This window comes from Triturus cristatus, chromosome 1_2 (genome assembly GCF_964204655.1).
Source record: "Triturus cristatus chromosome 1_2, aTriCri1.1, whole genome shotgun sequence".
Taxonomy (NCBI): Eukaryota; Metazoa; Chordata; class Amphibia; order Caudata; family Salamandridae; genus Triturus; species Triturus cristatus.
Window position 1 is genome coordinate 140,585,378 of NC_140580.1, and position 25,654 is coordinate 140,611,031.

Sequence of the window (25,654 nt, forward strand, 5' to 3'; positions counted from 1 at the left end):
ATGGCGTACAACAGGCAGCTACTCCACTTGGGACAAAAAGCGTCTACGAGCGAGTGCCGCCTTGGAAACTCCATCGCGCAGAACTGCTGACAGTGGGCGTTCTGTTTGGTGGTGAAAAGATCTAACCAAGGTACTCCCCATTGCATTACTGTCCTCTTGATAGAGGGATGGAATGGTTCGAGTGCAAGCAGGATCGCCGTAAGCTCCAACAGAGTGATATGGAGCTCGGACTCCGCCGGAAAACATAGGCCTCTGATCTCCGCCTCCCCCAAATGGCCGCCCCATCCCCGGAGGGATACATCGGATACCATTGTGAGCTCCGGTTGGGGAAGGAAGAGGGATCTGCCGCTGACCCAACTCATAGGCCGAATGACCCGGATGCGCTGTTCGGGAAGACAAACCCGAAATCGCGCCGTGCCCAGAAACGCTCCTATGAAGAGGAGCTTCTGAGAGGGAGCCAGATGCGACTTCGCACGTGGATGGAGAACCCCAGCGAATGCAGGAGGTTTGCCGTAGTTTGGAGTCAACAGCCAGTAGTCGAGATAGGGGAAGACGGAAACACTGATATGCGCAGATGAGCTGCGGCCACCGTCATCACTTCAGCGAACACCCGAGGGGCGCTGGTAAGGCCAAAAGGGAGTATGGTGAACTGAAAGCGGGAGCATTTAGAACTTTTTCGTCTGAAGGAAGTAAGTGACGTACATAAGGAGGCCTAAAAGAGGATGCAGGCCGTCGTCCTTGTTTGGAATCAAGAAGTAGTGGGAATAACAACCACGTCTTATTATTGGCGTCGGAACGCGCTCGACTGCCCCCTCTGGCCAAGAGGGCCAGAACGTCCTGCCGGAGAAGCGATAAGTGATACACCGACATGCGGTGGTACGGAAGGGGGGCACGGCCGGAGGTGCAGTCCGAAATAAGAGGGAGTAGCCCCTTCGGACTATCTGCAAAACCCCACTATCCAAAGGGATGGTGCACCAGTGGGGGAGACGATGGCGAATTGTGCTGCCCACGGGCGTTCGGTTGGCCCAAAAACCCCGGACTAGGAAGGTTCAGAGGCCGTGGTGGCAGGGGCGGCGGCGGCAGACTGACCCGGCCGCTGGCCCTGTGACCCACCGCTGCGGGACCCCTTTCAGCGGCTGCGCCAAAAGTGCTGCTGCACAGGCCCGCGGCTCTGAAAGGAACGTGTTTTTGGGCTCCCCGTCTCTGCCAGGAAAGGAAGGAAGGGCAGACCCCGAGGGAGTGCGCGTGGCGGAAAGGTTTATGACTGGGTCGGTGCCCGGAAATCCTCAAAACGTTCCAACGTGCCATCCGGGTTGTCTCCAAAAAGGCGCGTGCCATCAAAGGGCATGTCCAAAAAGGGCATTCTGGACATCCCCTGAGAAGCCAGTGGCTCTGAACCAGGCAGAACAGGGAAGCACCACAGTTGTGGAAATTGCCCTGTGGCAAAGGTAAAACCTTGTTCCCAGACGCTCAACCTCTTATTTTTTTAGTACCCTATTTTTTTAGTACCCTATAACGCGCTGGGAGAAGCAGAGGTCTAGACAACCCCACTCTCCGGCATTGGGTGTTATGCGAGGAAACTGGGATCGCCCGGGACCCGGTGATGCAATTCTGCCACACCCCTATCCACAGGAATACCTGTGGGAGGCGTGGACCAGGCGCCTAGAGGACGTCTCTAAGTGCGTCATTAAAGGTCAGCAGCGGCTCCTTGGAGGAGGCTCCTGGCCAAATCAACTTAGTCAAGAGATTGGTCCTGAGAGACACCGTAGGGAGCTTGAGGTTAAGAGCCTCAGTCGCCCTGCGCAACACCACAGAAAATGCCTGCTCCGTAGCCTAGGGCGTGGAGAGAAATCCAGATCGCTCAGATCCTCCACATTGGCATCCTAGTGTGGTGCATCCTCACACTGAGCTGCGGGTCCCTAGACCACTCCCAGTCTTTGCCGTCGGCTGTGTTCGGTAGTGCCAAGGTCGGAGCCAGTGGCAGCGCGGAGGGTGGAACCAGTGGCGGTGCCGAGGCCGGAGCCAGCGGTGGCACTGAGGCCGAAACCAGCGGCAGCGCTGAGGCCAGAAGCCGGGCGGCGGCGTCGGGGCCAAAGCCAGCCAGAGGCGCCAGGGCCGCAGCCAGTGGCGAGGCCGGAGTCCGTGGCGGCACCGAGGCCGGAGCACACGGCGGCACCCGAGGCCAGAGCCCACGGCGGCACCCGAGGCCGGAGCCCACGGCGGCACCCGAGGCCGGAGCCCACGGCGGCACCCGAGGCCGGAGCCCACGGCGGCACCCGAGGCCGGAGCCCACGGCGGCATCCGAGGCCGGAGCCCACGGCGGCATCCGAGGCCGGAGCCCAAGGCGGCATCCGAGGCCGGAGCCCAAGGCGGCACCCGAGGCCGGAGCCCACGGCGGAACCGAGGCCGGAGCCAGCAAAACCAAAGGGAATGATGGATGGAGTGTTGAACATCGCAAGAAATTACTGCAGGCCGGAGCCAGCGGCGGCGCCGAGGCCATAGCCAGCAGCGGGGCCGAGGCCATAGCCAGCGGCGGGGCCGAGGCCATAGCCAGCTGCGGGGACAAGGTCGGAGCCATCGGCGTGGCCGAGGCCATAAGCCAACGGCGAGGCCGAGTTCAGAGCCAACGGCACCGCACCCCAGTGTATCTTGCCCACGTTGTCGGGGCCAAAGGCGGCGGCACGGGGGCAGAACAACCCAACGGTTCCACGGGGTCCGAAGGTGCTCCGGGGGGACCCAAAGGGGCAACTAAACGTCCCATGGCCGATAGGAACACATGTATTGCTTCCGGAGTTGCGTACGGCCCCGGGGAAGGGCCGCAGACATCAATAGAGGCTCCTTCGGAGCCGCGGGAGTGTGACCACCCGCCCCCTCCACCGTGTCCCGCGACCGGTAAGGGGTAGGGGAAGAGCGACGCCGCGTCTTCAACCTGGTATGGAGCTTTGACTTACCTGACCCCGATGACAAATGATGGTGCAGACTCCGCAACGGGTCCCTCGACCGCCCATGGGCGCGGGACCTTCAGTGGCGCGGAGCAATTGTCGGGCCTCAAAGAACAGATGGGAACGCTCCCTCAAGTCTTCAGCGCCATGGCCCGACAACTGGGGCACGTACCCGGGTGATGGACGTGCCCGAAGCAGAAGAGATGCACAACATGCGGGTGCTCCACCAACATATTCCGACGGCAGTCTCAACAGGACTGAGACCGGGGCGCCCCTACTGCGCCAGAAGTCGAGTACTCGACAAACAAGTCTCAGAAAACAAGTAAAAAATATGACTAGGAGTACCGCTCTCTCTCGGATCTGCGCTTGCTGGCGCAGAAAAAGAAAGAACTGACGTCAGCGCGCGTGGGCACTTCTAAGTAGCTCCGACGACGTCTTCTCAGTGGCTACGATGCCAGCGACGTACGCGGAGCCGCACGACGACACCTACCGACGCGCAGGGGTATTTATTTTATTTATTTTGCACATTTGTAGAGCGCTCTGATACCAGGAGGTGTCCTGGGTACTGCTGACGAAAACTTTCCGGATCCAGTCTGACACCAGGGGATATTCTAAGTTAAGGAATCTATCACTAACGTGTCTCTTTCAGATTATCAGGTCCGTGATTTTATTTTTTGTGCTCCGCAACAGATGTCCCATTTTGAGATTGAAGGAAACTGGCACTACCACATGTGTTCCTGTGCCGTGAACGCATGGTACAACGTTTCAGCACAACCTTGCTTCAGAAATTAAATGAGCATTGGTTCTTTGTTCGCCCTAAGTTGGCAGGGATGCCCAGACGTGAGTCCCTTGCTCACTTTGCCACTGGATTCAAGATAACCTGGCTGATGAGGTTTATGAACCCTAAACCAGTCCCAGGATGCTTGTTTCCAGTCCAGGGAAGACATGGCTTGGCAGTTTGGGCTGGACTGTTCCCATGAGGCAAAGGGTCAGACTGATTTGCATATGGCCATGTCTGAACTGGGTGGTGGAGAGAGCTAAAGAATGATGATGGATTAAACCCAGATCAGTTGAATGGGGGTGAGTGTTTGATTTGCTCAAACGCTCCATCCATCATCCCCTTTGGTATTGCTTTGTTCGCCCTAAGTTGGCAGGGCATTCCCAGACGTGGGTCCCTTGCTCACTTTGCCACTGGATTCAAGATAGCCTGGCTGATGAGGGTTATGAACCTGAACACGGTCCCAGGATGCGTGTTTCCGGTCCATGGAAGACATGGCTTGGCAGTTCGGGCTGTACTTTTCCCATGAGGCACAGGGTCAGACTGATTTGCATATGGCCATGTCTGAACTGGGTGGTGGAGTGAGCTAAAGAATGATGATGGATTAAACCCAGGTCAGTTGACTGGGGGTGAGTGTTTGATTTGCTCAAAAGCTCCGTCCATCATCCCCTTTGTTATCGCTTTGTTCACCCTAAGTTGGCAGGGTATATCCTTTCGGCCATTGTGGCTTCACTTGTGCCCAGGAACGCAACTCTCAGCCTCTGGACAGAAACATACTGGCGGACCAGTTAAAGGCCCATTTGTATCACGGTTTTTGCGTCAACCATTACTTCTGTATGGATGCTATGAGCCTTCCAGGGAGTCTTCTGCGGATTTGGAGTCTGGCTCTGGTTCTGCGGATTTACCTCTAGCTGTGGTCCATCCTTTAGCGGCTGCTGAGAGTATATGATGGGAACACATTTGCTCCATAAGCATGCTTTGAGGTGTGCCACTGAGATTATCGTCTGCGGTTTCTGGGAACAGTAATGTTTAGTCTACCTCTCGGAACAGAAAACATTGGCTATTTCGTTTGGTGGGAACGTTTAGGTTCGGCCTGTTTTAAACATCTTAAATTCCTTGTTAAATTGGTTTTTATTAGCTTTTACACTTTTTATCATAGCTTCTGTATGTTCTGGTTTTCAAACAGTATGATTGCCTTTTTAAGAATTTTAACATTTTTATGAATATATTCCATAGCATTGCTCTGGATGGCTTTCTTATTATTAGATAGCTTTAGTTGACTTATGTCCGAGGAGTAGGAAGTCAGGGTGCTGTCACATGGCTAAGCTAGGTCCGGGAATAAATACTGCCATTTTACATGTACACTTTTCTTTTTTTTTGTCCTCATTCACCACCAATCTCGCTTCACTACACACCAATGATCTCTGTACCAAACTCAGCAAGATGGGAGAGAGTGGGCGAATAGGTATAGAAGCCCACCAACAGGTACCAGAGGTCTGCTTGGATACCAGTCATGGAACAACTGAGATTGCTCTTCTACCAAGCTCCAAGAGCTGGGGGCCCTTGCCGTAAAATAGAAAACACACGGCATAGCCCGGAGAGTGTTGCGGTAGCATAATCATAGGGCTCAGGAAAAAAAAAAGAAAAAAAAAAAAAACTCACACACTTCCTGGGTCCAATCCGAGTAGTAACAAATAAATCCTAGAGTGCCAGCTTCTTCTTGCTGCAAGATCTAGCAAGATCAAGATTAGAGACCACTACGGCCGATGACAACCAGTCTGAGGAGATGGGAGGGGAAATGTCTGTCCACCTTTGGCAGATTTCTCTCCTGGCCAACAAAATAAGATAAAAAAGCAATGATCTAGAAGGGCCCGTTACTTCATCTGAAAGTCCCAAAATTATCAGGGACAAATCAATATGAATTGAACAACTCAAGATCCTTGTCAAAAAACAATCAACTTCGTCCCAGAAAATCTCCAGAGCAGGGAATTCTTTAAACATGTGGATGTCCGAAGCGGAGGCCAACCCACATTTCTTGCAACAGACCGGAGTGCCAGAAGAGATTTTAGAAAGCTTAAGTGGTGAGAAGTAGGCCCGATGAATGGTATACAGGTGGTTGCTCTTCAACCACGCAGGGGATTGGAGGAGAACATGGCAGCTGTGAGCTAGAGGCCGCTTGCTCTCAGAAATGCCCGCTCCCACCTCATGTCCTAATGCGGCTCAATAGAGCATAACTTACTTTCCAGCTTTCTGTGCACGGCCCTTGGGAGTCTTCCTGTGCCTTTCTTCACCTCCTCTACGGCCGCGGCTCAAAATCGCGGGGGCCGCGGTGGTTTCTTTTCCGCGCGGGTGCTGGATCGGACGCGGGCTTCCTGGCCGGGGATGTACTCTGGAGAGGCGGGGCAGCTCTCCCTCGTTGGTCTCAGGTCTCCCTGGAGCTCTGCAAGGGATGCAGATCGGCTGCTTGGGGTCAGCTACAGGGGAGCAGCTGCAGAGATAGCGGTGGCAATCCTCCTCAGGTTCGTATTGCAGGGCAACAGCAGCAGGAGAATTGTGGCGTGACATCGGTACAGGAGAATTGCGGCGAGACACCGGAGCCCTTGGTGTCATCAGGGACAGGGGCTGCTGGCGCTGTAGGAGGGGGGGGGGCTGATAGTCCAGAACCAAGACATGGGGGCTCTGTCTCGGTTCGTAGTGTCCCGCAGCCTGCCTTTGTGACTAAGAAGGGCTCTAAGAGGAGCAGGAAGGGCGTCAAGGGCGTTGGGGGGGACTTTAACTGTCGCCAAAACTCGGCAAATACAACTGAAAAGTAATCCTAAAATAGGCACTGGGAGCAACCAAAATCCCCCTGACTTTTGTCAAGACTCTGTTCTGAATGCAGATGGCGCCGAGCCTATAAGTAAGTTATCAGGTTTTATCTCCGGCGCTTCTCCATCAACACAAGCTCCAATTAGCACCTCTGCTTTTCAGACCCATCAAGTTAAGGCCAGATCTGTTAAACCCAGGAGGTCTAAGCATACCCCTGTTTGCGCCATAGGTAAGATCACCCCTTCATTGCGCTCATACTTTAGAGTGCTACCTGAGGTATTGCGTATTACTACGCAGGGGGGTGTTGTAGGGAGATTCCCGACGTGTCAAGTATCAAATCTATCTCGCTTCCTCCGGAGAAGGAGATGGAGTATGAACAAGAAATAGAGGCAAATGCGGGCTCGCAGGTGAACCCCAGCGGGGTTTCTGACCCTCGGGCAATCACGATAAGTCCTTCTAGTCCTCCTACTCCCTCTACCCCGCCTGGCAGCTCTTCATCACAGTCCCAGATGGCACTCTCAGCTACTCTTGTTTGTGGGTCCGGAGATGTCTCTTCACCTCCAGCCTTTGAAGCCCTTTTAGCCACATTATCGAAAGATATAAAAAGGTCTCCGCGGCCAATCAGGGGGAAATAAGAAGCTTTTGTGAATCCCTTGAGAAAAAAATAGATCTCCTGAACTCCAGAACTGCAACCCTTGAAAACAACGTGGGTGAATTGAAAGAAGATCTTGGGATGGTTAAATCAGACATTATGGTGCTCAAAAAAGAAGAGGCAGATTTGCGAGACAGACTGAAGGGTTTGGAGAATAATGCACGCAGAAATAATCTACGCATTTTGAATGTTCCTGAGGGAAGCGAAGGTTCTGATCTAAGATCGTATATTATTTCATTGCTCAAATCTTCCCTTCAGCTTGAGGACTCCTAAGATTTTATAAATCTAGACATACAGAGGGTGCATAGGGACCCCTTTCGCAAGAATCCAAATAGAGCGAAACCCAGGAAGATCTTAGTTAACTTCCTTACCTATGCGTTAAAAGAAAAGATATTGAACCTGGCACTGAAAACAAAGTCTGTGAAGACCAAAGACTTTTCCTTCGAAGTTCGCTCTGACCTCTCTAGGCAGACTCTTGATAGGCAGTGGAAACTGGGAAAAAAGCTTGAGGAGTTTAAAAAGTTAGGTGTTGTTGTCCAACTGAAATTCCCCGCCTCCTTGAGGGTTCTGCACAATAATAAAATGTACAATTTAAGTTCTATCCAGGAAGCGGACGAGCTGCTGGATTCCATCAGTAAGAGGGCTTAATAAGGTCTCATTACGCAGGATTCAGATCAGGGCCTCTAGCTTAAATTGGGCCTCTGTAATCCTTCTCACCGCAGAAGCACACAACTAATAGTGCATAGGATTGCGGTTAGATATCTTAAATTTAAACAGGAAAGGAAACTTGGAAAAAAAGGGGGAAAAAATAAAAAAATTAAAAAAAAATTTTTTTAAGGTATAACCCTGAAAAACAAATAGGGGCAATATAACCCAGTATAGAACTTATAAACTTTCAGGCCGGAAGGCTTTTTTTTCTTCTTTTTTCTATTTGTTTTTTCGTTTGTACACTAGGTGGTGGCGGTTCAGATTCCTAGGGTAGGGGTTCTCCACAGAGGGAGGGGATGGGGGCACAGGCGGGAGGTTGGGAGGTGTTGCAAGGTAAAAAATTTAATAAAAATGTCCTCATTCTCCTTTTTTTAACAGTACCAATTTCATCAGTTAGAGTAATCATGGAATTTTTAGGGAGCTTTGTAAGTTGTAAGGTTGGCCGCTGGTGCTGGTCCCTGTGGTTGTACTGGTTTGATCCATCATGAGTGTTTTCCAGATCTTGTGCTGGAATGTCAATGGCCTGCGTACAAGACCAAGGAGTGACAGGATTTTGCAATATCTTGCGGACTACCCTGCGCAGGTCATTGTCCTCCAGGAAACTCATCTTCGTAATGAGGCGGTCACCACCCTTTAAAAAAATAAAAAATGGGTAGGACCATATGCCTGCACTAACCAGACAGCTAACATTAGAGGGGTTCTAATTCTTTTTAAGAAATCAGTCAGGGCACGTATCCTGTTCCAGTTAGCTGACCCGGGTGGTAGGTGGGTTATTGTGAAAGCTGTTATTATGGGGTTCCAGCTCACCCTGGTTGACTATTACGGGCCAAATCAGGACGACCCTTCTTTCCTGAAGACTATCTTTCTCAACTTGGTCGATATATCTGACGCAGAAGCACTAGCCGGTGATTTCAATATTGTCTTAAATCCCCTACTTGACAAGACACCCAACAACCGAGCCAGGGTCCCGTCTAAATCACGGGAAGATTTATTGGGAGCCATGAAGCAATTCGCCCTCTCAGATATATGGAGGGAAAAAAATCAGGTCAGCAGATAGGAGACTCGTTCAGAAACTTTAAGCATCGGCATACATCTAGAATAGACTATATATTGATTAGTCAGACACTAAGAGGAAGAGTAAAAGATCTCTTACCTGGCTTCACATTTTTCGGACCACTCCGGTATTTTGCTGGGGTTAGAGCTGCCAAAACTCAGCCTTACCAGGTCATGGTCTTTCGACCGTACCGTTTTACTGGAGGAAGAGGAGATTTCCTTCTTATCGCAGGAAATCGTTTTTTGGGGGGGTTAATGTGGATTCGGCTCCCATAGCAGTAGTTTGGGACTCTCTAAAAGCCTACTTGCGGGGTCAATTCACAAGTAGGTCAATCTTTAGCAACAAAAAATATAAAGACGAGGTTTCATCGTTCGAATCCAAGCTTAAGGTAGCGGAAGTTGATCTAATCGGCCAAGTCTCCCCCTTAATCCAACAAGAGCGTCAGGCCATGTATGATAACTTAAAGGGTCAGTTGGAGAGTGTCCTACACACCAGGCTTACTCGAAGATGGGAAGCTAGTACGATCGCCCATTTCGGGGCTGGGAAACTCCTAGCGTGGAAAGCTAAATCTGACCGGGTAAGGAATCACATTAAAGAAATAGTTAGGGGAGATACCTCTCTTTCTACAGATGAGGATATATGTGATGCCTTTCAGACCTTTTTTCAAAGCATCTATTGTGAGGACAAAAGGGTGGTGAACTCTAGTGTCCAGAGCTGGCTCGAGGATATCTCCCTTCCCTCCCTTAACCCTGAACACCAGCAACAGTTAGACCGGGAAATTACCCAAGCGGAGGTCAGGGAAGCCATATCGTCCTGTAAGAATGGGAAAGCTGCAGGTCCCGACGGGCTCCCAGCGGAGATCTATCGAGCAGTGAGTGACAAGATTGTCCCGACCCTGACATTGCTCTTTAGCCAGATCCTACAAGAGGGGTTAGCGCTCCCTGCTTTGTGGAATGATGGCACAATTATCTTGATTTTGAAACCTGGGAAAGTCACTTCCTGCTGTGGGTCATATAGACCAACTTCGCTTTTGAATGCGGATTATAAGATCTTCGCTTCAATCTTGGCAGCTAGGTTAGGACGTGTGGCAGGTGATATTCTCCATCTAGACCAGAAGGGCTTTGTCAGGGGACGACAGTTATCAGATCTTACTTACGATTTTATAGGGGCCATCGATGTGGCATCTGTGTACTCCCTTCCTTTAACAGCAATGACCCAAGACACCACTAAAGCGTTTGATAGGGTGAACTGGACAGACTCAGGGACGACCTTAATATTCAGCCATTTAAATTTGGAGAGTGGGAGAGGAAGGTTGCCTTGTATGCTGACGACATTTTAATCATGTCAGCCAATTTGTTAACAGCTTTCCCCGCAGTGATAAGTCAGGCACAGGAGTTCGGTCTGGTCTCAGGATATAAGATCAATGCTGCTAAAACTGAAATGATGGCGTGGAATCTTGAGGGGACACAGCACCAGCATCAGATCAGCTCTAAAATGAGATACTTAGGGATTAACGTAATTCAGGACATCACTAAGATTGCCGAGACCAACTTAGCTGGGGGTGGCCAAGGAGTGTCGGAGGTTGCTGAAATCTTGGGCCCTGCTTCCATTATCCATCTTAGGCAGGGTCAACCTAGTTAAGATGTCAATACTCCCCAAGGTCACCTTTCTTTTTAACTGCATCCCCTTACACTTTGAAAAATCTGCGATTGATAAGCTCCAGCGAGATATAAACTCTTTTGTCTGGGCATACAAATCACCAAGAATAGCCTGGAAAAAGTTGAGGCGGAGGAGAGAGAAGGGTGGCCTCGCCTTGCCGGATTTTCAGTACTATGCTTGGGCTTTCCAACTTACCCATTCACACGTATGTTGTTGAAAATGCCGGTTAACACAGGTGCAGGGATGTGGAATTCCTATAGCCCGGGACATATTGTTTGGGGTCGAGGCAACAAGTTTGTGCATTTTATCCTTGGGACAAGTAGGCCTAACCCCCTACAGCACAAACCCTTTGGCTGCCAGTTTACAGTGCCACATTATGGATCAAGGAAGGGCATTGTCTGCAGTTAAGGTAATATGTGCATCCATGTGTTAAAACTGTTCAAACCTGTATTTATGGTTCAATAATGCAAAGCCTTTATTATTAGGGTGAGCACTAAAAGTAAATGTTGTAAGCTCGGCCTGCACTACTGACGGTGTTTCCAGTATAAACGTGTACACATGTTTTCAAAGTTTAGTAATATGAGGCTATGTGTAATGTTCCCAGAATGCTCTCTGATCATATGTAAATATTTGCAAAAGTTTGCTTTCAAAATAAAATGTTCACAAAAAAGCAAGTAGGAAAAAACATTTTGCTAAACTACTGTAAGATTTTAGGTACCATATATTTGCAGCATCATTTAGTAACATGTTGTAAGCTTGTATTTCCCAAAAGTATTCATAATGGAAAATCAGTGTAACCAGTTAAAGTACGATTGTGGGAAACAAAAATAAACAAGCATTGGCAAAGCCAGTAGGTCTGAAGTTGGCAGACAGGCTTTTGGTTTTGTCCAATGCGTGACTTGTTTTGGCATGGTTTTTATAAAACCATATCTGTGTGGGAGCTGCAGGGCCCTCACCATTCTAACAAGCATTGGCAAAAGCAAAAATTGTTTTTTGTCTCAAAAAGCACACATTGCCACAGCAGTTCCAAGAACTGAAAAAAACTACTTCGTGTGCCAATATGCTCCTTGTAAAGGAGCAAAATATTGTCACTCACAATGTAGCCAGCTGATAGACCGAGAGAAGGACAGAGATCGAGAGAGAGACAATTTTATTAAACACAAAAGGTCAAAAGGTCATGGTTAACGCCAGGCTTAATTAGAGACCCAATTATTAAAGAAAGTCCATGGTATATATCCTTGCATTAAGTGCATATATACAGTTTCCGTGAATTCACAAGAATAGAGAAGTAGGCCAAGAAATAGTACTACCAGAAAATATTTGTGAACTGCATTTTAGCATGAGCAAATGTGCATGTGTAGTTTGCTCATGTGAAAATCTGAATGTTGCAAGTTCACTTTCCCTCCACCCACTTTTTCCCCAACCCCGGAAGAAGTTTACGTCTGCCACTGTCAGGAGTACATTTCCAACTTTTTTCAGTATGGGAAAAGACTAGAAAGGAATTGGTAAAAAACCTTAAAACATGCAAGTTAGTAGGTTTGCACAGACTCAAAAGGGCATTCCAATCCTTGAACTATTGCTTACCACTGTCTTCAGCCCCAGTATATAGTCCTGCAGAAACGTAGCAACATAAGGGAATTGCTAGTATTCAAACCCTACTATGGTACGAGCCCTGGCATAATTTAAGAGGCTTTATCAGAACTCTTACATAATTAGATTGCTGCCTTAATTTGTCGCCGCATTACATGGCACAAAAGGGACAAGTGGATTTTGTTACAGGACAAGTAGATTTATGAAGCCACCTGCCCCATGGACAAGTAGATATTTTATTAAATTCCACACCCCTGAGGGGCCATGTTTCTAGCTATGCTCAGAGGTGCAAGATTAGCTGAGGAGGGTCTTCTGTTTTGATTCGGGGACCCGAAATTCTTTTAAAAGATCAAGCTGAAGGTCCTACAAGGATTTGCTAAAACCTGGGTGAAATTTAGGGGAGCAACTACACTCAGCTACTTTTGCAGCCTGTCGCCTTTGTGGGATTCTCCTGGTACTCCGGAGTGCTTAAGGGATAGGCTGGCAATACCTTTGAGAGGTGCTGGTCTAGTGGTTTGGGGGGGGATTTGGCTCCCGACGGTATCCTCATTTCATGGGATCAACTTAAAGATAAAGTCGGTGAGGGTCTCTCCAGGTTCAAATATCTCCAGTTGAAAAGCTGGCCTAATCTAAGCTAGACCATAGGAGCTTTGTGGGGGAAGGCACTTTTTTTTTTAGAACATCAGTTGGTATCTAAGCCATGTGGGAGAAGGGAGGTCTCATTTTGGTATCAAGCCATTGCAGACTCCGTAGATGGTGAATTTAAGCTCGCGGAGGAACTGTGGGGAGGTTCCTTACCTGCACAAAATTGGGATCATCTTTGGCAGGGTTCGTGAAAGCTTTTATACGAGACGGTAAAACCTGTACACATTTCTTAAGTTGTCTTCTTTTCTACACGAGTACTTTTGACATACATTTGCTCATGTGACTGTGCAGGGTTAGTTTCTCTCAAACCACATTGCTTACAAATCCATGTCATAAGTACACTATCATGACGCCCTGAATATTTAGTACAAGACCTGTAAAAAAACTGCAAATCTTGTTGTTTGTTATTTAGCCATGAGGTGACCTGGCTATCACAAAGACAAACAATGTTGGCCCGGCTGAAGCCTCAACATGGAAGCATGGATGAGGATGTTAATTCACACGCACTTCCGTACTCCAATGAGAAGAGCACTCTGCTGTCATTGGGAGGTCCTCGCTGTGTCAGAGTTTCAGCCCAGCTGATTCCTGTTTTCCCTCTGTGAGGAGGGATGTCCAAATTGTGACCTGTATACATTTACTTGCAGAATGGAGAGTTAGATCATCCAGTACGGGATTCTTGGCAGAACCCCTGCCCTAGGTAACTAGGTTAGGGAGCACATAGTCGGAGTACACTATACGCAGTACTTATATGGCAGCATATATACACTTGAAAACCACTGTGTTATCCCTGTGCACTCTACTTTTACAATACTTGAAAAGATCACACAACGTCGAGACATGGATCCTGTAAAACAAAGACTAAGGACTGAATATTTTTGGATTAAAAAGCTAAATTGTTCCCATCCCATTGGGTTGAATGACCGCATAGAATATGCTTGTTTTCTCTAGTCTGCTGAATACAGTTACATTGGTAAATCGTGTTATCCGGTCCCGTAATTCACTGTTTATAATTCATGAATTATGTTACGGGATGATGATGTTTATTAATATATTCAGATTTTGTCTATATTTTTCACTTATTATTTTCCACTTCTATGTACATTTTCCTTTCTCAAACCTTTTTCTTTCTTCATTAACTTTATTGAAATGTTGGTCTTTTCTTTGGGGTTTCTACTTGTCTGGCCGCTTCATAGGCCGTTTGCGTCTACATTTCTGTCAGCTTGATGCCCATTCGTTGTGATTACGTTAACACGTAACCGATTGGCTTATACTGTCCATTCCCACATCACGTCACTTTAGCTTATATATATTAACCTATCACAGGGTGATTTAGATTTGTCATCAAGTTCGACGTTGAACTTTCACGCCGTCCGCAGAGCCTTAGACATGTGAAAACCGTTTGGTTTCCAGTAAGTTCATGTTAAATACGCTCTTTCCGGGATTTAAAGGGACCTTTTGGTACTTTCTTTCACTCGTTTTATGCTGGCGCGTTTCTTTTTTACTGAATTTTGGCCCTGGGTTATCTGCATCTCTCCTTAGTACACGCTTCGTTATTATTTTTTCAATTACACATTTATTTCCCGCATGTATTGTTCACTTCCGTTCATTTTCTGCTCTCTAGTTTAAATATTTATTTACCGCTCGTTTCGTTAATTTTCTTTCATTTGGTTTGTCTTCATCACAGTTTATGTATTTTGGTCTATACACGTGATTTTTTATGCATTGATTTAACTGTCCAGAGTTTTTTCATTTGTTTGGGATAGTGAACTTAATGGTCCTGTTTCATTTCATTTGTAGACCCCTGAAGAAGGGTCAGATTATTGACCCGAAATGCATTGGGTGGATGTCTAATGTGCTCAAGAAGAACAATTCTTTGTTATGCATGATTACATTTGGAAATGATATTTCAACGAGAGACTCAATTGTCGAAACTCAATCTATGAAGTAAATAAATTGTTGAAGAAACTTTATCAGTTTCATGGTTTACTGAGTGCCCTTGTCTGCGAGAAGGTGATTCTTCTCACTACACAAGCATATATACACTGTCTTAGCACAATGATGGAATCGTTCATTCTGCTCACCGTTCTTATACTGCTAATCAGTTAGCTACTTCTGTCTATTAATCATTGCAGAGCATATATTTTATAAAAGAATCACAATGGTTCAATAATTAATGAAAATGCCCCTGTCTGTATTTCTTGTGTACCTTTATGAGTGAGCATGAGTAACTGAGTGAAAAGGTTCTAGCTCTGTTACAACAATTCCAGGAAGATTCAGGGTTGTCATTTTCTGAGATTGCCCATTCTATCTTTGAACTTGTCAGGCTTGGGAGTACTTATGGTGGCACAATGAGCTAGCAGGTCTTTAGGCCAACATATGCTGAGGGGGTGCATAGAATCAGTCTGACACCATCCCATTATTTATGTTGTCCAACAAACAGTTCCAACTGAGAAAAAGGAAACCGTACGACATGGCGCCGCCAACGTTGGTAGATTGGGTACTTATTTAATGGGTAGTTCTCTTGTGTATACCGAGAGACCCCTACACACCTCCTAACCTGAGAAGACGTGGTGGTAGGGACTATCCTCCTCATCTGAGTAGGTAAACCCAAAGTATAGGCTGCAGGTTGTTCAAGTTTGAACTTTTCAAAAGATTTTTCCCTTGTGCTGGAATAAAACTCTAAATCTACTCCAATGAAGCTCGGGAGCGAGACTGGGAAGCACACTGATGCCCTCCCTGGCTAACGAAAGTGGCAGGAATTCCCACTTCAACTTCTTGTACTCTTTCTCTGACTTAACCAAACACTTTGGTCATGACCTGCTACTGGAACAACTTCAGGAACAGGACCTTTGTTTCGACTTCAACCGGTCACAGTGTGGAATCTTCTTTAGTTTGGCTATGTAGAGTTGGCATCATGGCCCCATATAGTCTTTGGGTTCATACAGATGGAGTCTCCACAGGATAACGCTGTTACTTTTAACCTCACTTAGATATACTTAGAAAAACTGAGCTTTTTAAATATTTGTATTAACTGGAATATATTCTAGATTTAAATCTGAGTGCTCTTACCTCGGGTGCCACTCGCATACGGGGTAGTTGAGTGGTGATTGGCTGGGGAAGAACCAATCAGGTGCTCGGTTGGTCGTAGACAGTGAAGGAGGTTTTCACCACGCCTACTTAAGGAGCTGTATGGCGATCCCATCTGCGCCCGTCCACGTCCGGGCGAGTCCAGGGGCCAGTTATTAAGCCCTGGCCATCACTTACTCCACGACTGAATTGCTGGGCCACATTCATGGGAGGCTCAATCACAAAGGTCGTAGAGGAATTAGGGATCCTGGTATCTCCACAACATGGGGCCCTGGAGGCTAGGTGGTATATTAACCCTCAACAGATATTGTCATCACCGAATGCTACCCCCAGAATCTCACAGCCTAACCTTATTGACCTCCGGATGGTGTATCTGAACATCCCGCTTCCTAGTGAAGCGCCAGGATGAGGTCTTCTATCTCCTGGAGCCCTAATCCCCTGAAATCTTGTTATTAACAGAGACCTGGCTCACGGAGGAGTCCTCTCCAGACATACTTGCGGCCCTCCCCAACAACTATATCATTCAAATCAACAGGAACACAGGGAAGAAGGGAGGAGGGGTGGCGGCTATCATCAAGAAAGAGCACCACTTTGTAAAAGTGACCCCCCCCTGAGCTCCCATGGGTGGAGAATCTTGTTATCCATTGGGAGTAATCGTCCTAGTCTTTTACTTGTGTGCGGTTATATCGACCCGACCAGATATGGACCACAAATTCCCTGTGCGGAATTTGAGTATCGCCCCATGTGGATGGTCCAATCATCACGTTATGTCCTTTGTAGTATTACTGCTTAAATGGAATAGGTCCCCTATTGGCCCCACTATCTGTTCTAGGAATTAGGCTCGGGCTAATCTCACAGCCTTTTGCAAGGACTTATTTAACTCCCCTCTCATCCCGAAGGAAGATATAGATGCCTATGCGCAGGACATTACGAGCTGGCTGACAGTGGCCAGTAATGATCCTGCACACCTCCGTAGAATTAGAGCACCTAGGCGCCATGAGGCCAATAAATGGTTCTTAGATGACCTGAAAATTGCCAAACTGAACTTCCGGTAAGCAGAAAGGAAATGCGGTCGAGATATGCACCAGGCCTGAAAAAAAAGAGTACAATCAACAACTTAGGAATCCTAAAAATCTTTTGCGGCAAACAAAAGTACGCTTTTTCACAGGCAGAATCATGAATGCCTCTAATAAATCTATAGAGATTTTCAAGATTGTCTCTGATCTTTCTAAACCGGACCGAGTCACTGACGATTTTACTGGCTCAAGATTTGTGCTATTCTCTGAATGTCTTTTTTGTAAATAAGATTGAGGCCATTACCAACAGTATTCCCCTCTGTCCACCACCTAAAAGTTCATCCGCGGACATGGTGAATAGTCAAACGCTTACCTGCTTCCCCAACTTAAGGCAAGAGGACCGAATACTTCTATTGAAAAAGGTAAAATCTGGTTCACCAATTGATATCTGCCACTGGAAGGTCTTGAAAGCAGTATGTACTTGGCTGTCTGACCGTATATTGTCATTTCTTAACCAATCTGTCAATTTAGGGGTGGTTCCTAGGTCCTTTATTCCCACGGATATGAAAAACTTCCGGCCTATCTCGCTTTTACCCTATTTTGCTAAATTACTGGAGGCCCATATAGCCCGTCATCTATGTCTATTCATTGAAGAGTCAGGCTTCTTGTATCCTGAACTAGAGGTATTTCGACCAGCACACTCTACGGAAGCAGTGATCATGTCTGTTGTTGATGTCATGCGTAAAGAGGTAGATAATGGCAACACCCAAGTCTTGGTGTTATTGGACCTGTCTACGGCCTTCGATACGGTCTACCATATAGTTCTGGCCGGTCGGATTAGGGCAACAGGCTTTCGAGACTCAGCATTGAACTGGCTTCTCTCCTTTTTGAGGGACAGATCTCAATTAGTCAGGTTTCCTCTTTACTCTTCTACAGAGGTGCAACTGAATTGTGGGGTCCCTCAAGGCTCTTCGCTGTCTCCCCATCTCTTTAACATCTAGATTTGCCCCCTGATTAATGCCCTCAAAATAAAGAATTCGACATCTTTAATTATGCAGATGACATGCAATTGTTATTTATGATTAAGGACAGCCCCTCATCTCGCCACTTGTTTCAGGATACTCTGCCGTTCATCAGAGATTGGATGAACAGCAATCATCTTAAATTGAACCCGGACAAAACTGAGATAATTCTCACAAAAAGTAAGGTGAACTATTGGTGCCCATCGTTCTGGCCAAGCAAGATGGACTCTTCCCCCCACACTTAAAAAAGCTGTAAAAAGCTTGGGTGTCATAATAGACGCGGGACTCTCTTTTAAGCAGCAGGTAGGAACTGTGACTTCTGCTTGCTTCCTTACTAAGGAGGCTCTGATCCAAGTAATCAGAGCTCTAATTATGTCTAGATTAGATTACGCTAACTCAATCCACTTGGGCCTTCCTAAAATTCTCCAGCGCAGGCTCCAGCTAATTCAGAATCAGGCTGCTCGGCTGATATACACCTTGCCCAAACATTGCCATATCTCCCAGGCAATGATGGACTTTCATTGGTTGACAGTTGTACAGACATCAATGTATAAAGCATGCTGCATGGTTTTGACGTCCCTCCACTTGAATTACCCTGCTTTCGTAAAGTCTAGGATCACAAAACACTGTCCAACCAGAGCATTAAGATCTAGCAACTTGCACCTCTTGACAACTCCACCCTGGAAAAAACAAAGGCTCGGAGGATCGCCCCTCGTGTATGGAATAGCCTGCCTTTGGATCTGGCTACATTTAGGATACCCCTGAAAACCCTGCTCTTTAGACAGGCAACCGGTCAACTTCAACCTCCCTTAGTAATACACCTAACACCAAGAGATCGTCTGGTGGATGTGCGCTTTAAAAATGGTCTTTAACATAACATAACACAGGCTCTGGGTTTGTGATATGACCCTAAGCACCACAAACAGACTTTTGGATGGCCCATCACAGACATCTGTTTAGCACACAGTTTAGAACCTGATGTTTTAGGGGGTGATATTTTCCTTGTGCACTTGGATAATTAAAAAATAAAAAATCTGGTCAAAGACTAAGGAGGAGTCCGGATCACCATCCGAAGGCACAGAAGGAAAGGGACTGATGTCAGCACACATAGGTGGTGCTTATAAGCAGCTCTGCACGTCATTTACAGGACAGAACACCGTTGACACAGACCCCCATAAAGCCACCTACTGGCATGCAAGAATACTACTCAAAGCTTCAAGATCCAGTCTTATGCCTGGGGAATGTTCACAAGATGTGAGGAATCCTTGTTTAGAAGTATATCAGAAATCTTACTTACTCCTAAGCCAGTTTCATAGTTTTCACTTTGACTTTAGAGTTGTACAGGCCATTTCAAAGTAGAGTAGTGAGCAAAACATAGGGGGGGCAGCCATGTGAGTGTACTGAAGTGGGAATTTTTAGAGCAGAGACTCCAAAGAGGGTCTGGGAGATTAGAAGTAAACTGCCATCAACCATTTTGCAGTGGCATACAGGGTGCTCAAGTACTTCAACTTTTTCAGCCTTAGGTGGAGCCACTGAATTCTAGAGTAACAATGTGTGCATGCATAATCTGGTCAAGCACTATGGGCTAAAACTGTAGCAACATCAGCAATATATCCAAGATGAGCAGGGTGCATGTGATGTTTCAACAAAATATAGGAAGGCAGATGTCTTGGCTTAAGTCCGCTACTAATCAAGAAGGAAATTCAAGTACTTTCCAAGCTCACTATCCCTCCAACCCAAAAAATAAGGTTCTTGCCTCATTCAAATATAAACAATCGCAGCATCTTTTTAATCCATGTTCAAGTGACTGAGCACAAACTACAGACTGTTGAAGATATGAACCTCCCGAAGTCTGCCAAATGTTTGCTGCTGTGCCCCTGAGAACAGTTGGGGGGAGGGGCGGTGAGGTAGTGGACATGTAGCATCACAAATTTTCAAAAGAAGCTTTAGACATCTTTTTATACATGCAAAATGGTAAACATCACTCACCCCGCATCCGTGACCCCACATGTTGTTACAACGACTGCGTTGTAACAACGCAATACCATTAACCCGCAAGTCGAAACCACAACTTGCGGAGGGGGAGAGATGGGGGGAGAAGGTGTTGGATTTTACATACAACACCTTCCCTACTGTAAGCACAGACTGGAGTTGGAATAGTAAATCATACTATTCCAACATCCAGCGCCCCCCTCCGCAAGTCTTGGTAACGACTTGCGGAGCAATGATATTGCATTGTTACAACACGGTTGTTGTAACGACCGTGTTGTAATAACATGCGGGGTGAGGGAAACCGGGAAAAGGAGTGCTATTCATGCAAAACCATTGAGGAGTATAAAGTAAAGCACAAGCTGAAAACAAGACAACAAAGAGGCGGGGAGTTATATAAGGTCAGATCATTTAACAGGGTTGGGAAGCCAGCCATCTCTTTCACCTGCAATATTCAGATATTTTCTTAAGGTTTTATTTTTAAAATACAGAAAATAGACACTGGTTACAACTGGGAGAATTCACAACATTAGCACATTTTACTAGCAATAATGTACAGTTTGTGCACAGAATCTCCCTCACGGCATCATGAAATCATGCAAAGTGGCTAGGACCTAACCACATAAATTAAATTCCAAATAGGAAATTCTGGCAACAAAATTCAGCATGACTAACCGTCCTAAAAGTTAAAGACACACACTACTTTGAAAAGGAGCAGAAGGTGCATCTTACCGGCTAATGAGCACTTAATAGCTTGCCAAACCAACTCCTGAAATACTGGAAGCATGGGGCGAAGTCGAGAAACTGGAAGGACCTCAAAGTTACCATAGTCTACATAACCGACCAATGCTCTGTCTTCAGTAACAGAACGAATGACTGACGCTCGATACCACTGGTTGTCTTCTGCAGGAAGAAAACACATACTGACAATAAATGTAATAACATTGCGAAGGAAAAAAATGCTAGTAAGACAAAACACTTTTTAGAAATAGTTCTCTCTGAATAGTGTCTTGGGTAGCATCTAGCAATAGTACAAAGATTAGGTATTTGCATTAATGTGCTAGAAAGCTAGGACTTGTTGGTAATTGCAATGCAAAAAATGAATGTCTAGATCTTAAATTCAAACAGGCAATGCTTCAGACAATGAACAAAAGTTAAATGATAACATGATAAGACTATGACAAAGCCAATGTCATTTTTATTGGTAAATGTAGGTTTCAAGCATTGGTATATTTTGTAGATGTGCATGCTTGTTAAAATACTCTGAATGGGAATCCCCAGAAAATAAACTTATCATACATTTATTAATACTTCTTTCTCCCCAGCTCACAGCCCTGGTAACTCTACTTTCATCCACCAACTATGCACATACACAAAGGTATCTCTTCGGATAAGTAGTGAGTTGTAAATGAATCTCTAAAATAAATTAGTATTGGAAAGTTAGCTTTATAAATATTAATTTCAATTTCTTAAGATTTTAATAATTTACAAAGTTGCATGCTTCTATGAATTAACTACAAAGGGGTATATACACCGGGATGTCAGAGGTTATCTCCTTTATAAGAAATAATTTTTCAAGATTGTCTGCCCGCCTTACATATCCAGCTTAGTACATACATCCAGGCAGTTATGGCAGCAAATGAGATGGCTGTCTATACCTCCATGTTTGCTTTTCCTTTTGGGGAAAATTCTTAAATACATCCTGTGGTTTTTAAGAAGATCTTTACGCAGCCCTCAAACAACCAAATTGTCACTATTAGCAACACGGTGGCCCACCTTTGGTCTGCCATATACTACACTGAGATTCAATCTAAGATGAAATGCCTCTAGAGATCCAATCCTCAAGCAACTTGTATGTAATTAACTTACTTCAAGTTACTTTGAAACTTGTGTAAGTCTTATCATTCAAGAATGCTGGTGTCTCACTATCTCTCCTAGCAGACAAGATTGCTACCAGAAAGATAATTGTGCAGGTGTCACATTGAATGTGCAATACAAAGAAGACATCAGTTTTGACAATCACAAAATGCAGGGGAGTCATCCTAATTCAAAGAAAAGGGACAGGGTGTCTATAAACAAACAACAAGAAAAGATTCCCTTTTCACCTAAAGTTATTGATAAAGAATTTATTATTAAACAGAACCAGTAGTGATCTGGCCCCACCGTTAATAGGGAGCCGTTAAAAACCCAGGGAAGCCATTAATCACAAAAGAACAGTTATGTATATGAATTTATCTGTGAATCTTTTATTCTTCACCACATTTCAAAATAGGTAGCAAAAACAAATGGGTATACATCGCAATTGCATTCAAACCAGGGAACAAAGTACATAAAGTGCTTGTGCAAGTGGTTTCAATTTTGTCACCAAGATAAATATTAAAACTCCCCTAATGCATGATTGTTCTACCTTTCAGAATATAGTTTACAACAAACAACAATAGTTAAAAACACTTCACATATTAAAAAACTGAGAAAGGAAAAAACTGTTGTGCTTAAACAGGATTTTTCCAAAAATTAAAAAATGTAACGGTAAATGTTTTTGGGGAACGTTGGTTTTATTTATATAAACAAGTGAACATATAGTTAGCCTTATAAGTGATGTTTTATTAAAAAAAAGACATTGTATCAATATTTATATTTCCTTTGTTTTGTTTCATAGTAATTGTGTTTGAATGATTAAATAATTGTCCTGAAGAAGTTGAAGAAAGGTTTTTGTTTTGACTGAAACGCTGCGTCAACAATCTTTTGGTATAGATAACTGGAAGGAATCTGTTCAAGTACAACAGTTTTTTCCTTTCTCAGATTTTAATATGAGAAGTGTTTTTAACTATTGTTATTTGCTGTAAACTATACTCTGAAAGGTTGAACAATGTATCTATTAGGGGAGTTTTAATATTTATGATGGTGATAAAGTTGAAACCACTTGCACAAGCACTTTATGTAATTTGTTCCATGTATTGAATGCAATTGTGATGTATACCTATTTGTTTTAGATACCTATTTTTAAATGTGGTGAAGAATAAAATGATTCACAGATATATTCATATACATAACTGTTCTTTTGTTATCAATGGCTTCCATGGGTTTCGAATGATTAAGATTTTATATTTATGTTCATTTGTTTTTAATTCTATTCATGGGTGTTATCAATTTATGTTTATCAAGAAGAATTTTTTATTTTAAGATCTTCGCTTTTAACGGCTCCCTATTAACAGGTGGGGCCGGAAAACTACTGGTTCTGTTCAATAATAAATTCTTTATCCAGAACTTCCAGTGAAAAGGGAATATTTTCTTGTTGTTTGTTTATCAGTTTTGACACCACATACAATTTCCTTGCTGGAGACTTCCTCTTACAGGTCTGACTCATGTAATCACACAAATAAATACAAGAAGCAGTATAGACAGAAGCTATGGCTCATTTCCTTTGATCAGATTTATAACAGACATTTGATCGGGCAGCAGTTGTGTTATCCCAGGGGTCTTCAACCTTTTATAAGACCTACTTATGTTCAATGAAAATCATCCCAAGCTACTATTATTCATGTTGCATTAGTGACCACATCTAACAAGATTGCATTAGCGACACCATATACAACATTACTAGAAATGACATTCCCTGTGCATCAGGTAGGGTTGCCAGAGGTAACGTAAGGGAGGCTTTGTCTATTTGAAATACCTTGATATGGGTAATACATTACAGTCATAGCCGCCAATCCTCTGGCACAAAAGGATTACAATTAGTTGATTCATCACTCAAATGTTAGCTTTAAATATATTTGGAAATTCAGCTGTTTTATCTCCAAACATCAGTTTATGAGATCTGAAAACAGACACATTTTTGTCTCCACTGCTCACTTACTCTTGGGAATCATAAATTAATTCAACCAAGCAACAACCTCATATTTAATAGGCTGGGCTGCAAACTCAAGAGCTTCTTACACAGTCTTGGAAAGGTGCTAGTAGCTCACAAGTAGATGTGTAAGTCCATCTATTAAGAAGGTCCATTACGTACGTGATAGAGACTAACACGTTACTTACCTTCGATAAAGCTTTTTCCGGTGGCTACTCTATCTAACCGCATATTTCTCACCTTAGAATACTCCCCAAGCACCAGAGTGGATCTGGAAAACTTTTCTTCGAGCACTGCACTCATCCACCACTAGGTGGCGGTTTGGGTTTTACTTTTGAAGTGATAGAGCAGAGCCACATTTAATTAGAAACTCTGTGCAAGTATGTCAGTTTATTGCCTTAATAATTTTTGCGTCCTCTGATGCAGAACATGAACAATTTTTGGTACCCAGTGTGCTAAATACTAAATTGTACCTTTTTAGATGTTAAAAAGAGGCCACTCCCCAGAACAGAGAGGTGGGTAGGGCAGTAAGAAATATGTGTCTATATAAAATGGCAACCAAAATGAGCGTTACAGAAGAGAAGTAACTTAATCTTCTGATGGATACTTCTAACCGCAGATCCCTCACCTTAGAAAAGATACCAAAGCAGTACCTCTCAAAGGTGGATGGTCTGTGAAGTGGACTAGGGCTAAAACGTTTTGCAGAACAGAGGGAGAAAAATTCTGTTCCTGCAGGACCTGAATTTCAAAGCAATAGGGCTTCATGAACTTGTGCACTGACACCCAAACTGCAGCCTGGAAGACGTCAAGGGCAAGGACTCTGTATGCCAATACAGTCATAGCAACCTTAGTCCTGCTGGAATGAGCTTCTTGACCTTCCAGAAGCTGTTTCTTTGCCAGTACATAACAGATCCTAATGCAGAAGACTATTCACCTCAACAAGGACCTCTTCTGTACAGCCTTCCCTTTCTTCGCTCCAGAGAACCCCAGACACACTAGATCATCCACTCAATTGTCATTATCACAATCAATCAAAAAGTTTAAAGCCATTTTGGGGTCCAGTACATGGAACCTCTTCTCCTCTATTGAGGATCAAGAGGGAGCAAAGAACACCTGCAAAGTGATCAACAGCTCAACATGGAAGGGAGTCACAAGCTAGAACATTGCTCTAGTCCTCAGCAGCAAACTGTATGAGAAAAAAGTCATCCATGGTCGAAGCACTGTAAGTGCGGTAGTTACTCATGCAATGAACTGACGTCATTGCAATGAGGAAGAAAGTCTCTAAAATCAGGAGGCACAGCGGTCAGTTATGCATTAGCTCAAATTGCACACATACGAGAAACATTAAGGTCCTGTTGTGGAATCAAACTGTTTGGGAGGAAGAATGTGTCAAACCATTTTTTAATCTCATGACAAGGATGGTTTGTACGGTAAACATAGAAAGGCAGAAAGGGAATACAAATAACCTTTAATAGAAACCACTGCAAGACCACAAAGGCCAAAGCTGCAAAACAAAAGGACGTCCAAAAAGCTAGCAACAGGTCAGTCTTCCAACAGGACAAAAATATTTTCCAGCTTCCAGCATAAATGAATTTCATGAAGGGCACGTGGTGTCAACGATGACATCCACCACTGCAGGAGGTAGATCAAATGTAGATAAGTGTCAGCACTCAATCTCCTCGCAAGGAGGTGCAGAACGCACAGATTCAAGAGGAGGAGCCTGCTCTGTTGCTGAGACAGGAGGTCTTCGCCAAGTGATAGCCTGATCGGAGGACAGATGCTCAAGCCCAGAAGGCCTGGTTAGCACACACTACTGGTTCATTCCAGAGCCATTAAGAATATCTGGGTCGGAGA

General features: G+C 45.0%; 1 protein-coding gene across 2 annotated transcripts in view; it reads right to left on the reverse strand.

The window, feature by feature from the left end:
• Positions 1 to 25,654, reverse strand: part of TDRD1 (tudor domain containing 1) — a 1,654,170-nt gene that overhangs the window by 746,590 nt on the left and 881,926 nt on the right. For both annotated transcript variants that reach the window (XM_085603291.1, XM_085603292.1), the window contains one exon: positions 20,683 to 20,853. In XM_085603291.1, the coding sequence (XP_085459417.1) occupies positions 20,683 to 20,853 (171 nt within the window). The remainder of the gene's footprint in view (positions 1 to 20,682; positions 20,854 to 25,654) is intronic.